Source organism: Salpingoeca rosetta (genome assembly GCF_000188695.1).
Source record: "Salpingoeca rosetta unplaced genomic scaffold supercont1.1, whole genome shotgun sequence".
Classification (NCBI taxonomy): domain Eukaryota; class Choanoflagellata; order Craspedida; family Salpingoecidae; genus Salpingoeca; species Salpingoeca rosetta.
Window position 1 is genome coordinate 680528 of NW_004457740.1, and position 11917 is coordinate 692444.

Sequence of the window (11917 nt, forward strand, 5' to 3'; positions counted from 1 at the left end):
GCTGTTGCAAAATGTGCACGCGCATGTGTATTTGTGTTTCTCTTTCACACACACACACACACACACACACACACACACACACACACACACACAGTGCGCCCGCATGTGCGGTTCATTGGTGAGGGTGAGCACTTCGCTTACTGCACCAGGCGTACCTGCTCATTCTTGACGTCCTTGCTGGCACCGGCATGAACCAGGGCAATGACCGCAAACATGTTGTTGGCAGCGACAGCATAGTGCAGCGCTGTAAAAAACACAAGCACATATGTGCGTGAGAAAAAAGTGTTCAGTTCAATTCAAAACACAGCCATGAGACTGCACACACAAACACACACACACAATGTGCCCACACGCTCGCGCATACACACGAACGCTCATGTGCACAAGTACAAGCCGACCACAAAGAAGCCAATGCGTGCATGCTCATATGCGAACGGACGTGCATGTGTTTGAGTTCATGTATGCACATGTGTACATGCGCACATGTATGTGTATGTGTGTGTGTGTGTGCACCTGTGTTGCCGGCAGAGTCGCGGAGATTTAGAGACGCGTCGAGCGCCATCAGGCAGCGGATCAGATCAGAGCTGCAACGCCAGGTGTGTGAGTGTTGTTTGAGTTGAGTTGGTTGGAATCCGGGAAGCATTGAAACATTTGCGTGGACGAATGCAATGTGTTGTTGTGGTTGGCGATTACAGTCATGCACAGAGCACCCAGCAGCAATAACGTGCACAGCGGTGAGTGGTATAGCACGTACGAGAAGGCCTTTGTCGCCGCCCAGATGAGGGGCGTGCGGCCGTTGTTGTCTTTTGCATTGACATCCTGCGCACAACACAGCACCATTGGTGTGAGCAGTGTGTGTGTGTGTGACGTGCGTTTGTGGGTGCGCGTACGTTCGTGCGTGCGCGTACGTTCGTGTGCATGTCTATGTGGGTGTGCATGCATGCGTTCGTGTGTATGCATTCACGTGCGAGTTGCATCATACACCATGACTGACCGCTCCCCGCGCGACAAGGTACGCGGCAATGTTCATGAAGCCAAACTGTGAGGCCACGTGAAGCGGGTTGTACCCTGTCATGCACATGCATGGTGATCCGTGCATGAGTAGCAATAATGCGGGGAGGGCGTGAGAGTTGGTTGGGTTGGTCGTCCAAGAGCACGGGCACGAAAGAGGAGGTTGGCATGAGGTACATGCACTCCGTTCTCCCAATCTCTCTCATTCTCTCACCAATTCTCTCACGCTCTCGTTCACACATTCACACACACACACACTCTCACATGCGGATGTACAGACGCGCACATAAACACGCCTACACATGCAACAAACCCCCCCACACCTTGCGCGTCTTTGAAGGCGGTGTTAGCGCCGCCCTTGACAAGCAGCACAACGACGCGCATGTGGCCTTGCCTGCAGCCAATACGGGGCGCCACGACCACACAGTTTGGTGCCCATAACATGAGCGTGCGTGTGTGTATGTGTGTGCGTGTGTGTGCGGGCGTGCGTGTGCGTGCGTGTGCATGTGTGCGTCTGGAATTGTGTATGCCTGTGTGTGTATGTGTGTGTGGAGTTGAGTGCACATGGGAGACTCCGCCTCTTGTCTGCCATCATCGCACCTGATTGCCCAGTGCAGTGGAGTGGCTTGCAACTCCCCGCCAACTGGATCCACATTGGCACCTTCATCCAACAAATACCTGATTTGCGTACAGTGTGTGTGTGTGTGAGGGAGAGTGGGACATCGCGTGTATACACGCGTGTGGATGGTGGACGATGCTCTTCATTCACTCACGGACTGCGTCACAATTGCACCTGCGGCTAGACAAACAGATGACACAGACAAGCACATAAAACGGTCGATCGCTCTCATGCACACACGTTTCGTGTACGCACTGGATGCATTCGAGGCGGTTGTTGATGGCACACCAGTGGAGGCAGGTGATGCCTTCCTCATCTGGGGTGTCGACGTGGAAGCCGCCTTCCACGGCTTGCTTGAGAGGCTGCAGCATGCCTCGTTGTGACAGCTGGAACGGCGTGAGCTTGGCGACAGGCTGTGGCTGCACAGCACGAGCCATGGGTCCTCTAGGCTGCGCCTACTCGAAACCGACATGGATCAACAAGGGGATTGATGGATATAACATGTGTGGATGTGCACACATGTGCACACGTGTGTGTACGTGTGTGTATACATGTATGTGTACGTGTGCGTGTGCGTGTGTGTGTGTGTGTACATGTATGTATGTGAGAGGGAAGGGGGCGGGAACAAGTATGGAACACCATCATGGGTGCAACAACCAGTGGCCCGTGCACAGCGACACCAGAGACCGAGGCAAGATCGTGGTGTTGCATACAGTGGAGGAGTGCAAGAAGGAAAGAACAAGGAGAACAAGAAGAGGAGACGGACGGTGACAGGTGTGCGCGTGTATGCACTGGCATGACCAGATACACAGACATAGTGACAGAAGGACAAAACAAGAGCTGCGCGTATGTTCCCCTCCCCCGAGACACATACACACACACACACACATACACACACGCTGGAATCAAGACACATGACAACATATGTGCGGTGTGTGTGTGTGTGTGTCACGTACCTGGAGGGTTTCAGGGGTGCTCATGTTTGCCCCAACACCGGTAGCACTGCTCCCAGACAGCTCCATCGTGGCTCCTGCAGCTCGTGCGTGTGTGTGTTTGGTGGGGCGTGTTGTTGTCGCACACACAACTGTGTCAAAATAAAACCTCACAACTCAAACCCATGCGCACGATTCCATGCACATTTATGGAACCGTGGTGCTTGTGTGGTTTTGTGTGTCGTGTCGCTGTTTGGGCACGACACTGATTGCCCCATGCATGGACATCTATGACTGACTGATTGACACTGCTTTATTGTCACTGTTGATGCACAATGGAGGCAGGCAGGGAGGTGTTGCTGTTTGCTTGCTCTGTTGCTTGCTGTTTTGCTTGCTTGTTGGCTTGTGTGTTTGTCTGTTTGGTTGTTGCCAGCAAGTCACTTTCACTTTCACAACACACATCAACAACACATCAAAACCACTTCACCATTCATTTAGCTTGCATTTTCTTGCTCTTTGTCACATCAAGCAAGTCTTCACCCTCACCTTCACCATGCTGGTTCGGTCGTGGTTCTCCTTTGCGATCGCGATTGTGGTGGTGGCCGCCGCCATCAACCTCAACAATGCCATTGGTGTAAAGGCCGAAGGAGGACAGACGGATGAACAACTGTGCGAGGCATTCACTCGTGACCGCTATGACGCCCTTGTGGATGCCATTAGCAGTGGCCCCGACGCCATTCGCACCTTGGTGCGCGACACTTTCAGCCCCGACGCGTCTGGGGAATTCCCATCCTTCAACGTTCTGCATGGCGTGGATGAAGTGCTTGAGTTTTTCATCAGCATTCTCCCACCCCCAGGCTGTGGCCACTTTGAGGCCTATGACATCAACCACGTCACGGCAGCCAACAACAGCTTCCTCATCAAGGACAAGGCCGATCTGCGCATTGCCTGCTCCTTCAGCAACACCGTCACGATTGGTTACTACTCAACCAAGAACCCAACAAAGCCGTGCCATTTCACGTTGGCAGAGGACGCCCACATCAAGCTGAACCCGCACACGAAGAAGATCGACCACTTCCTTTACACCTGCGATACCGCTGCTCTCATGGCTAACACGCAGCGCTGTCTTGCTGAGTGCGCCTCCGGCAGTGGCGAAGGCCACACCGATCTCTGAGCTGCTGCAGCAGCACCAAGAAGGAAGGACGCACCCACCTGGAACCAATGTAAAGGAAGAAACCCCCTGCCAGAGGAGGAGCACTACGCGACGTTAGTCTGATCCACAGACCTTGCTGCTTTTGCTCCCGCTCCCTTGCCTCCTTGTTCTGCTCCTGTGATCGCATTCGTGCTGCCTTTTGTGTCCTTTTTTCTCTCATTCCACAAGCCCCACAAGCACGCTTCTTCACTGCCTGACTGCCTTTGTGTGTTCCCCCGTGACACTCTGTGCTCTGTACTTCTGTACTTCTGTACGCGTGGCTCGCTGAGTCGCTGTTCTCTGTCTGTTCTTGTGTTCTTGTGTTCTTGTGTTCTTGTGGTCTTCTGCCATTGCGCTCATGCGCTCGGTTGTTACGCAGCGTTCCGTTGTACCATCCTGTTCGCCCACTTCTTCACTCCGCCCTGCTGAGGAGCACCATGGCCCGTTATCGTCCTCCTCTCCTGCCTGCAAGCAAAAAGAACCACAACAAACAAAAGAACCACAACAAGGCGCTTGGCCGACACCACAAAGTGCAGTGCATAGCTGGTGGATAGCACGGTTGGCAACGCTTTTGGCTGCGGCCTTGTGCGAAACAAACACACACACACCCTTATCGACGCGCCCACCAAACAACAAAACACACACAAAATTGCACGGTGAATGAATGAACCAAGCAAGCAAGCAAGCAAGGCAAGCAAGGCGGACTGCACGTCAACCAACCCCAGAATCACTCTCGCTGTTCACCCATCCATCCATCCATCCATCCATCCATCGCTCCGCTTTACCCACCTGCGCCAGCCGGTCCACGCCAGCAACGCGACACGGGATGTCCACAGCACAGATCTCCAAAACGGAGATGGTACCCCTGCAGCGTGCAGGGAGCGTGAAGAAGCGGCGTGCATCTCAAGGACTGCTTCTGCACCATGCAACAAGTGCGCATTGCTCCACCATGTCACACACAGGATTGCTCCGTTGTCACTGGCACGCGTGCTGCGTGATGCGTGCTGCGTGATGCGTGCTGCGTGATGCGTGCACTGACACGTCAAGCTGTCATGAGGGAAGCAGGGAAAGGGGAACACACACACGCACACGCGCACACACACACACACACACCCTGCATTTCAGCACCACAGCAGCACCGCAACTCGCACTCACCATGCCACGTCTCACCATGCCACGTCTCACGTTGTCGTTTGTGTGGTTATGCGGGGTTTTTAGGCTCTCCACAGACTGCGCGGCGCATGTCACGCACATCCATCTCGTTTCCATCCATCCTCAACTCGTCATCACTGCAGTCCTTGGACGCAAGCTCCACATCCATTGCTTCCAGCGCAAGCGAAGGCGCCTCGCCCAGGCGCGCCCCTGAACATCACACAGATTTTGACGCCAGGTATTCACTGCCAAGCCTCCTTCTCTCTGCATGCGACACACACACACACATGCATCGGACCGTCTCCTTTGCATTCCGTCGCCTCCTTCCTCTTGTGCCTGCCCCCCTCGCTCTGCCCCCTCGAGCTGACTGGCAGCTCACCACCATCAACCATCAACCATCAACCACCACCACGACTGCGTGTGCTCGTTGCAGGGTTGATCCGGATACCAATCCACTGGCATACAACCCGTTGCTTGATCCACACGTGCAGCGCCACTTGCGCCGCCCCGGCGTCAAGAAGACGCTCAAGCGCACCGGTACCATCACCGACGACGGCCAGCTCCTTGCCACAGCCAACGAGGTCCGTCCGGCCAAACGCTTTTTGCAGTCTTGTGAGGGACACGCCCACCTCCTGCCTCGAACGCGCTCATACACTCACCTTGCCAGCATTGTTTTTGGCGTTGTGCTGCTGGCTGGCATGTTCTGCGTCCTCACATTGTGACTCACGCATATTCCTCATGGCTGCTTCGACGACCCCGCACACACACACACATACACACACATACAGCGTGCGTTGAAGACGTTTCACACAGAGCTGACACGTGGACAGAAGAATGACGCTTACGAGCAGCGTGTGGCCCGCATGAAGAAACAGCATGTGCGTTGTGTGAATTGCGTGCATGATTGTGTTACGCGCTCCAGCCTCCATGCTCCTTGAACGCTGCCGCGTGCCACCCTCTCACTCAAGTGACACATACACACACACCACCACCACCACCACCACCACCACCACCACCACCACCACCACCACCACCACCAGGAGTCGCTGCAACGGGAGCGGGAGGCGGCCCTGCGTCGTGTCAAGACGCGGCGCAAGAAGGAAAAGCAGGCCCGCGATAACTACATCAAGCGCGTGCGTATCCCACACGGCTGCTGCTGTTTCTGGTGGCGGTGGTGGCGGTCATGTTTGCCTGTGTGCGTACAAGCCAACAAGGATTGTGTTGTTTGTATCATCGCGTGCGCTTGCTGCGATGCAAATTCACCCATGGGCACACAAACACACATGCATACATACATTCAGCTGTCACGTAACAGGAAGAGCGTGGTGGACTACGCGCTGACGGAGCGTGAGCGCATCTTCCTTGAGGAGCAGAAGGAGAAAGTGGATATTAGGTCCGGTGACGACACATCTTTGCCGCTTGTGAACGACCTGTCGAGTCACACAGGCATTTACATACAGACACACGCAGACAACAGACACAGACACAGGTGCACACAGACAGACACGCAAATACAGACACACATGTCAAGGCTCACTCGTTGTCCCCTTTGTGCGCCATCAGGAAACAAGAGGATGAGCTGCGGCACCGCGAGCTCATGGCGAGAAAAACACTGCAGGACGCAGTCAAGGACAAGCGCGTCAAGTACGTTGAAAGCAGCGCGTGTGTTATCGGCACACGGTTATGCCTGCTGTTGCCCGCCACTTGAAATGTCGTGTCATTGTTCTCGACATCTCACCACACACAAACAAACACACATACAAACACACACACACACATACACGCACACACGCACACACGCACACACGCACACACACACACACACACACACACACACAAACACACAAAAACACACAACAGGGAGGACAGCGCTGCGCGGCAGGAGGCGGTTGAGCACGCGCACCGGGCGGCGGAGCAGCAGCTGCAGCGGGTGCGGCTGGACATTGAGGAGCGAAAGAGGCGACAGGATGATTTGCGCAGGCAGATTGAGGAGGAGAAGAGGCGCAAGCAGCAGCACGCCATGGAGGAGGCAAAGAAGGATCGCATGGTCCTCGAACACGCCATCCAAGGTGTGGTGTGTGTGGGGGGGGGGGGAGGTGTGCGGTGTGAGTTGTTGCTGGTGCTGGTGCTGCATCCCTGCGCCGTTGTTGCGCTCACATATTATGCTTGTGGGTGTATTGATGCGTGTGCGTCGTGTGCGTTTGCAGAGCAACAGGAAGAGCAGGAAGAGCTGAATAAACAACGCGCTGCCCGTCGGCAGGAAGAGGTGAGCCCGTACTCGAGTTTGATTGTGTGCACCCGTGCGAACAGGTGCAAACAGGTGCAAACAGGTGCAAACACACATATACACACACTCTCTCTTCAACAATGACGCCCAACCCCTGCGCTCACGCACACACACACACACACACACACAGCTTGAGAAGCAGAAAGCGGCTGCGGCGGCGCGGGAGCGGGAGATGGAGGAGCTGCGCCGGCGCCAGGCAGAGTTTGAACGCCAGCAGGTGATGGTGCCCCTCGCACTGTGCTGGGAGTGGTGGGGGTTGTAGCTGTGATGGTGGACCTGTGGTGGAGGTTTGTGGTGGTTTGTGGTAGTTTGTGGTTGCGATGATGGTATGTGGTGAGCAACCTTGTCAACCATGTCATGGTGTTGCGCCACAATGAGGTTTTTGGGGTGCCAACAGCGCGTATGTGCTCACATATTTTGGTTTATGCGTCTTGCCAACCTTGTCGCCGTGTGTTGCTTTGACTTGTACCTCGTGCCAACAGCGGGTGCAAGCGCGCAGGCTTGAAGTTGAGGCCGAGCAGGAACGAAAGGCGCGCGAACTGGTGGGTTCCTTGCGTACCTTGCATGCACGCTTGTAGGCAGCTGAATGCATTCTGCGCGTCTTGTATCACCCACCCAGTGCCTTAACGCAGCTCACGAAAGCAATGTCGTATGCGTGTGCGTGGGTGTGCGCGTGCTTGCCGTGTGTGTTGTTGTTTGACGCATCAGGCTGAGAAAGAGGCGCGGCGAAAGGCGCGAGAGGAACACGAGCGCCAACAAGAGGAGAAGCGCCGTCGCTTCAAGGAAATGGTGCGTGCAGGCAAACTGCTCAACAGCTTTGTTCAGCACATGCAACCATGTGCGAACTTTCGCGAGCAATCACACTGTGGATGAAGGACACGCAGCACATAGACGCAGACACACAAACACGCAGACACACAAACACGCAGACACACAAATACGCACACATACATACACGTACACGCACATACATACACACACCTTCCTCTGCTGCTTCCTCACGCTTGTTCCCCCCCCCCAAACACAGGCTGAGCGAGAGCGGGCGGAGCAGCGGCGGATTCGGCAGGAGCGGGAGGAGGCCGCACGCCGCGAGGTCCACGAGAAGCGCAAACGCGCAGCGGTATGTGTACACAGACAGGGTGGGGGAGGGGAGAGAGAGTGTGTGTGTATTGTGTGAGTGAGGGAGAGAGAGTGTGTATGTGTGTATTGTGTGAGTGCTTGTTTGCTTGCACGCACATGTGTTGGGGTGGTGAACAATGTATGTGGTCGAAAGAAGTGCGCTTGCTTGAGCTGACATGTACATGCGGTGTTCATGTATTGTAGGAAGAAAAGGCGCGACGCGAGGAAAAGCGCAAGCAACTACAGAAGCAGCGCAGGGAACAACTTCAGGTGCGCAGCAGTGCAGTTTACATGGTCATGTCGCTGTGTGCGTGTACGTGCGCGCTATGTGTGCCACCTGAGCTATCACATTTATTCCTCACACACACACACACACACACACACACACACACACACACACACACACACACACACACACACACACACACACACACACACACGAACAAACGTGTGCAGGAGGAGTTGCGAAAAGAGCAGGAGGTGCTTGAGGAGATGAAGCGGGAGCAGGAGCGCGCACTCATGGACCAGCTGGAAAGGCTGCGCATGATCGAGGTCCGATACCGTGTTGCGCTTCGATGTCGTGCTGTGCCTTAGTGTCGTCTCGTCTTGCCTTGTGCACGCTGTCGTGTTGCCATGATCATTATCACGAATGCGCCTGTACACACCGACACCTGACTCTGAACTCGCTCGCACACCAACATACACACACACACACATCTGACTCTGAACTCGCTCGCACACCAACACGCTCACATGAAACGCGCATACACGACAATGTACACATTTTCGCAGGAGGAGGAGGAGCGAGCGCGCAAGCGGGCCGAGGCGCAGGCGCAGCGCGTGGCGCGGGAACGAGAGGAACGCGAACGCAAGGAGAGAGAGCGGGCAGAGCGTGCTGCCGCTGCACTGGCCAAGGTGCGCATGTGTTGTTTGTTGGTTGTGGCTACCGTGATGTTGTTTTCGCTCTGCTCTGCTTGCTTGATTTGCTCCCCCCACAGAGCAACCACCGTCGCAAGACCGTCCACCAATCCTACACACACACACATACACACACACACACACACACACACACACACACACACACACACACACACACACACACACACACACACACACAAACTCACTCCGTGGCGTGTCACGGCTGCACACAGCGGGCGGAGATGAAGAAGAAGAAACAGGAGGAGGAGCGCAAGGCGGCGCTGGAGCGGCAAAAGGCCGAGACGGAACGAAGAATCAGATACATCCAGAAATACGGCCCGTGACCACCGCACTGACCGCTGATTACGCTCCACACTCCACACTCCACACGCTCCATAGCCACACACGCACACGGTGCATGCGCATCACTGTGCCGCGTCCGCACGTTGCCGGTTGGAGCTGTCTCCCTCTCTTCTTGGATCGTACATAAGCTCGCTCGCGTGTGCCTTTTGTGTGCAGGAGGCACCCCCCCCCACCCCCAATGCCTCTTCTCGTTCTCGTGAATGCCCTTTGTGTGGGGTTGGTTGTTCTTTCGTTGCCATTGGTTGAGTGGTTTGTTTTGTTTTGAAGCACCCCTGCTTTGTGTTCTTTCAAAAGTGTCTCGATTGGTGATGTTTGTGCACTTTCTTCGCTTGCACACAGCTCTGCCTTGTTACATGGCTGCAGCCGCCTGTTTTCTCTTGCCTCGCACATGTTGCGTTTCCTTGGCCATCATGCTTGTGCTCTGTATGTGTGCATGTATATGTGTATGTGCATATGCGTGTGTTGGCTTGTGCAACATCGACGCTGCGCTTGTTCCTGGTGCTCTTGAGTTATTATTCCTTGTGTGATAGACTGTTGCCTGTCTTTGTGCGTGTGTGTATGTGTGTTGTTTTGTGTGCGATGTGTGTGCGTGTAATTTGTGTGCATAGTGCCGCTCACGCACACCTGCGTACGTGTCCATGTTGTTACGTGGCACGACATGCGTGCCGTGGTGTGATTCTGATGCTTGACAACTAAGCCAATCGTGTGGTGCTTTCACGACCATCAACGACAAACAGAAGGATGACAACGCAGCAAACACACGCACACACGCACACAGGGTTGCAGATGGTTGTTGAAATTACCTGACAACTTTCGGCATTACACCGTTTTCCTGTTTGCAAGCAAACAAGGCGAAGAAGGTGTGCGTTCAGAGCAGTGGCTGTTGTGGTGGTGTGTTTGTTGATGTTGATGTTGTCGCCTCGGCTGTGTCTGGCCTTGCTCCTGGCCTTGAGCTGTGTGTGTGTGTGTGTTGGTGTGTGTTGGTGTGTGTTGGTGAAGTAGCCGTTTCCTTTGTACGCTGCAGCTGTGCTTCCACTTGTTTTCTTCCACACGATCTTTGTTGTGTGCTTCCCAGTTCGCGTGGTCATGAACAATGGCGGGTTGTTCGGTACACAGGCGCGTTTGTTCTTGATTGTTGCTCTGCTGCAGTGCCCGACCTCACCACCTCACCACCTCACCACCTCACCACCTCACGCACCACATTTATCACCGCTACCGCGTTCACTGCCCTGCAGACCTCAAACTCGCTTCACTTGCCGTCTCTTTTCCACGGCCTGGCCGATATGGTGAGTTGCGACTGCGTGTCGATGCTCTCATGTGTTTCGTGCTCACGCATGCAAATCATGTGCAAAATCCCCCTTTTCCCCCACCACCCATGCGTCGGCCATGCTTTCCCCCAAGCGACCTTGCACGTGTCACCGAGTAATTGTCTCAGTTCCAAAGGTTGTCGTCGTTTTGTTGCTTATCTTATTGTTGGGCGCTTGTTGCCTCTCCCCACGTTTTGGATCAGACTTTTGCTCGCTTCCTTGGCCTCGCGGCTCGCACCCGCGTCCAGACGCTCGCTGTTGTGCAAACCCGCACCTTCTTCAGCAGCGCTACAGTGTATGTTGTTCACCTGCGAAATGCGTGTTGGGGGATGCGTGTCACAAGATGTGCATGAGGGATTCGCGGGATACACCGTAATGCATGCATGCAATATCTTTGCCAAACACCGATCTCTGCTGTACACGCATGCCACACTGCGCGTCATCACATACACACACACACACACACACACACATACACACAAAATCGTGGGTTGGTGCAGGCTTGCGCACAAGTACCCGCGCCGTGTGAAGAGCAGCTTCTTCCTCTTCTCCGACGATGTTCGCGACGATGTTGTCAAGCAGAACCCTGGTTGGTCTTTGCGAACACGAGCTGGCGTGTGATGCCCTCCTGTCCCTTCCTATGCCACCCAATGTCCCGAGCGCCCCGTTTTGTTTGCTGAATGCTTGTTTCCATTGTTTGTCGTGTGCGGGTGGGCTGCGCTCACGGCGTTTTGTGGGCATCGCCGTGTTGGCGTGAAGTTGATTTCGCCTGTATTGCTCACCACTGTGCTGCCATCTCGTGTGACCGTGCGTTATATCAGACATGCCTGCACACCACGTGGTGACCGAGGTTGCCCGCCGCTTCAAGGAGCTCCCCGCGGAAGCACGCGCGGTAGGGTCGTGCGCCGCATGCGTGTTGATCACGCTGCCCTGACACTTGAACCAGCGCAACACGCACGCACGCGTCTCACGCTGTGTGTGTGTGTGTGTGTTTGTGTGTGTGTGTGTGTGTGTGTG

General features: G+C 54.9%; 4 protein-coding genes across 4 annotated transcripts in view; 3 read left to right on the forward strand and 1 right to left on the reverse strand.

The window, feature by feature from the left end:
* Positions 1–2749, reverse strand: part of PTSG_11551 (uncharacterized protein) — a 7317-nt gene extending 4568 nt beyond the window's left edge. Inside the window, exons 1-8 of the mRNA XM_004998640.1 lie at positions 2587–2749; positions 1886–2085; positions 1612–1689; positions 1335–1405; positions 995–1068; positions 755–819; positions 514–584; positions 156–244 (exon numbers count right to left, since the gene is read on the reverse strand). Coding sequence (XP_004998697.1) covers positions 156–244; positions 514–584; positions 755–819; positions 995–1068; positions 1335–1405; positions 1612–1689; positions 1886–2085; positions 2587–2652 — 714 coding nt within the window. The 5' untranslated portion in view covers positions 2653–2749. The remainder of the gene's footprint in view (positions 1–155; positions 245–513; positions 585–754; positions 820–994; positions 1069–1334; positions 1406–1611; positions 1690–1885; positions 2086–2586) is intronic.
* Positions 2750–3066: 317 nt separating this feature from the next.
* PTSG_00146 (uncharacterized protein) lies at positions 3067–3802 on the forward strand. The gene has a single exon (XM_004998641.1). It carries the CDS (start codon positions 3116–3118, stop codon positions 3734–3736), a length of 621 nt encoding a protein of 206 aa, XP_004998698.1. The 5' UTR covers positions 3067–3115; the 3' UTR covers positions 3737–3802.
* A 697-nt stretch (positions 3803–4499) lies between these two features.
* On the forward strand, positions 4500–10366 carry PTSG_00147 (uncharacterized protein). Its single transcript, XM_004998642.1, has 17 exons — positions 4500–4686; positions 4973–5144; positions 5340–5487; positions 5695–5784; positions 5947–6039; positions 6208–6299; positions 6470–6550; positions 6767–6975; positions 7114–7172; positions 7324–7410; positions 7676–7735; positions 7902–7982; positions 8221–8313; positions 8517–8582; positions 8769–8864; positions 9105–9227; positions 9464–10366. The coding sequence occupies exons 1-17, from the start codon at positions 4581–4583 to the stop codon at positions 9572–9574; spliced, it is 1767 nt and encodes a 588-aa protein (XP_004998699.1). The 5' UTR covers positions 4500–4580; the 3' UTR covers positions 9575–10366.
* Positions 10367–10686: 320 nt separating this feature from the next.
* Positions 10687–11917, forward strand: part of PTSG_00148 (uncharacterized protein) — a gene marked incomplete at both ends in the record, with an annotated part of 2985 nt that continues 1754 nt past the window's right edge. The window contains 5 exons of the mRNA XM_004998643.1: positions 10687–10701; positions 10829–10879; positions 11104–11195; positions 11401–11489; positions 11722–11800. Of these exons, the coding sequence (XP_004998700.1) occupies positions 10687–10701; positions 10829–10879; positions 11104–11195; positions 11401–11489; positions 11722–11800 (326 nt within the window). The remainder of the gene's footprint in view (positions 10702–10828; positions 10880–11103; positions 11196–11400; positions 11490–11721; positions 11801–11917) is intronic.

Bases quoted from the DNA above. Each gene is read 5' to 3' on its own strand.
- PTSG_00146 (XM_004998641.1), top strand. From the start codon at position 3,116: ATGCTGGTTCGGTCGTGGTTCTCCTTTGCGATCGCGATTGTGGTGGTG.
- PTSG_00147 (XM_004998642.1), top strand. From the start codon at position 4,581: ATGTCCACAGCACAGATCTCCAAAACGGAGATGGTACCCCTGCAGCGT. The intron at 6,551-6,766 runs GTACGTTGAAAG...AACACACAACAG, and splicing joins GTCAAGGACAAGCGCGTCAA to GGAGGACAGCGCTGCGCGGC. The intron at 7,983-8,220 runs GTGCGTGCAGGC...CCCCAAACACAG, and splicing joins GCCGTCGCTTCAAGGAAATG to GCTGAGCGAGAGCGGGCGGA.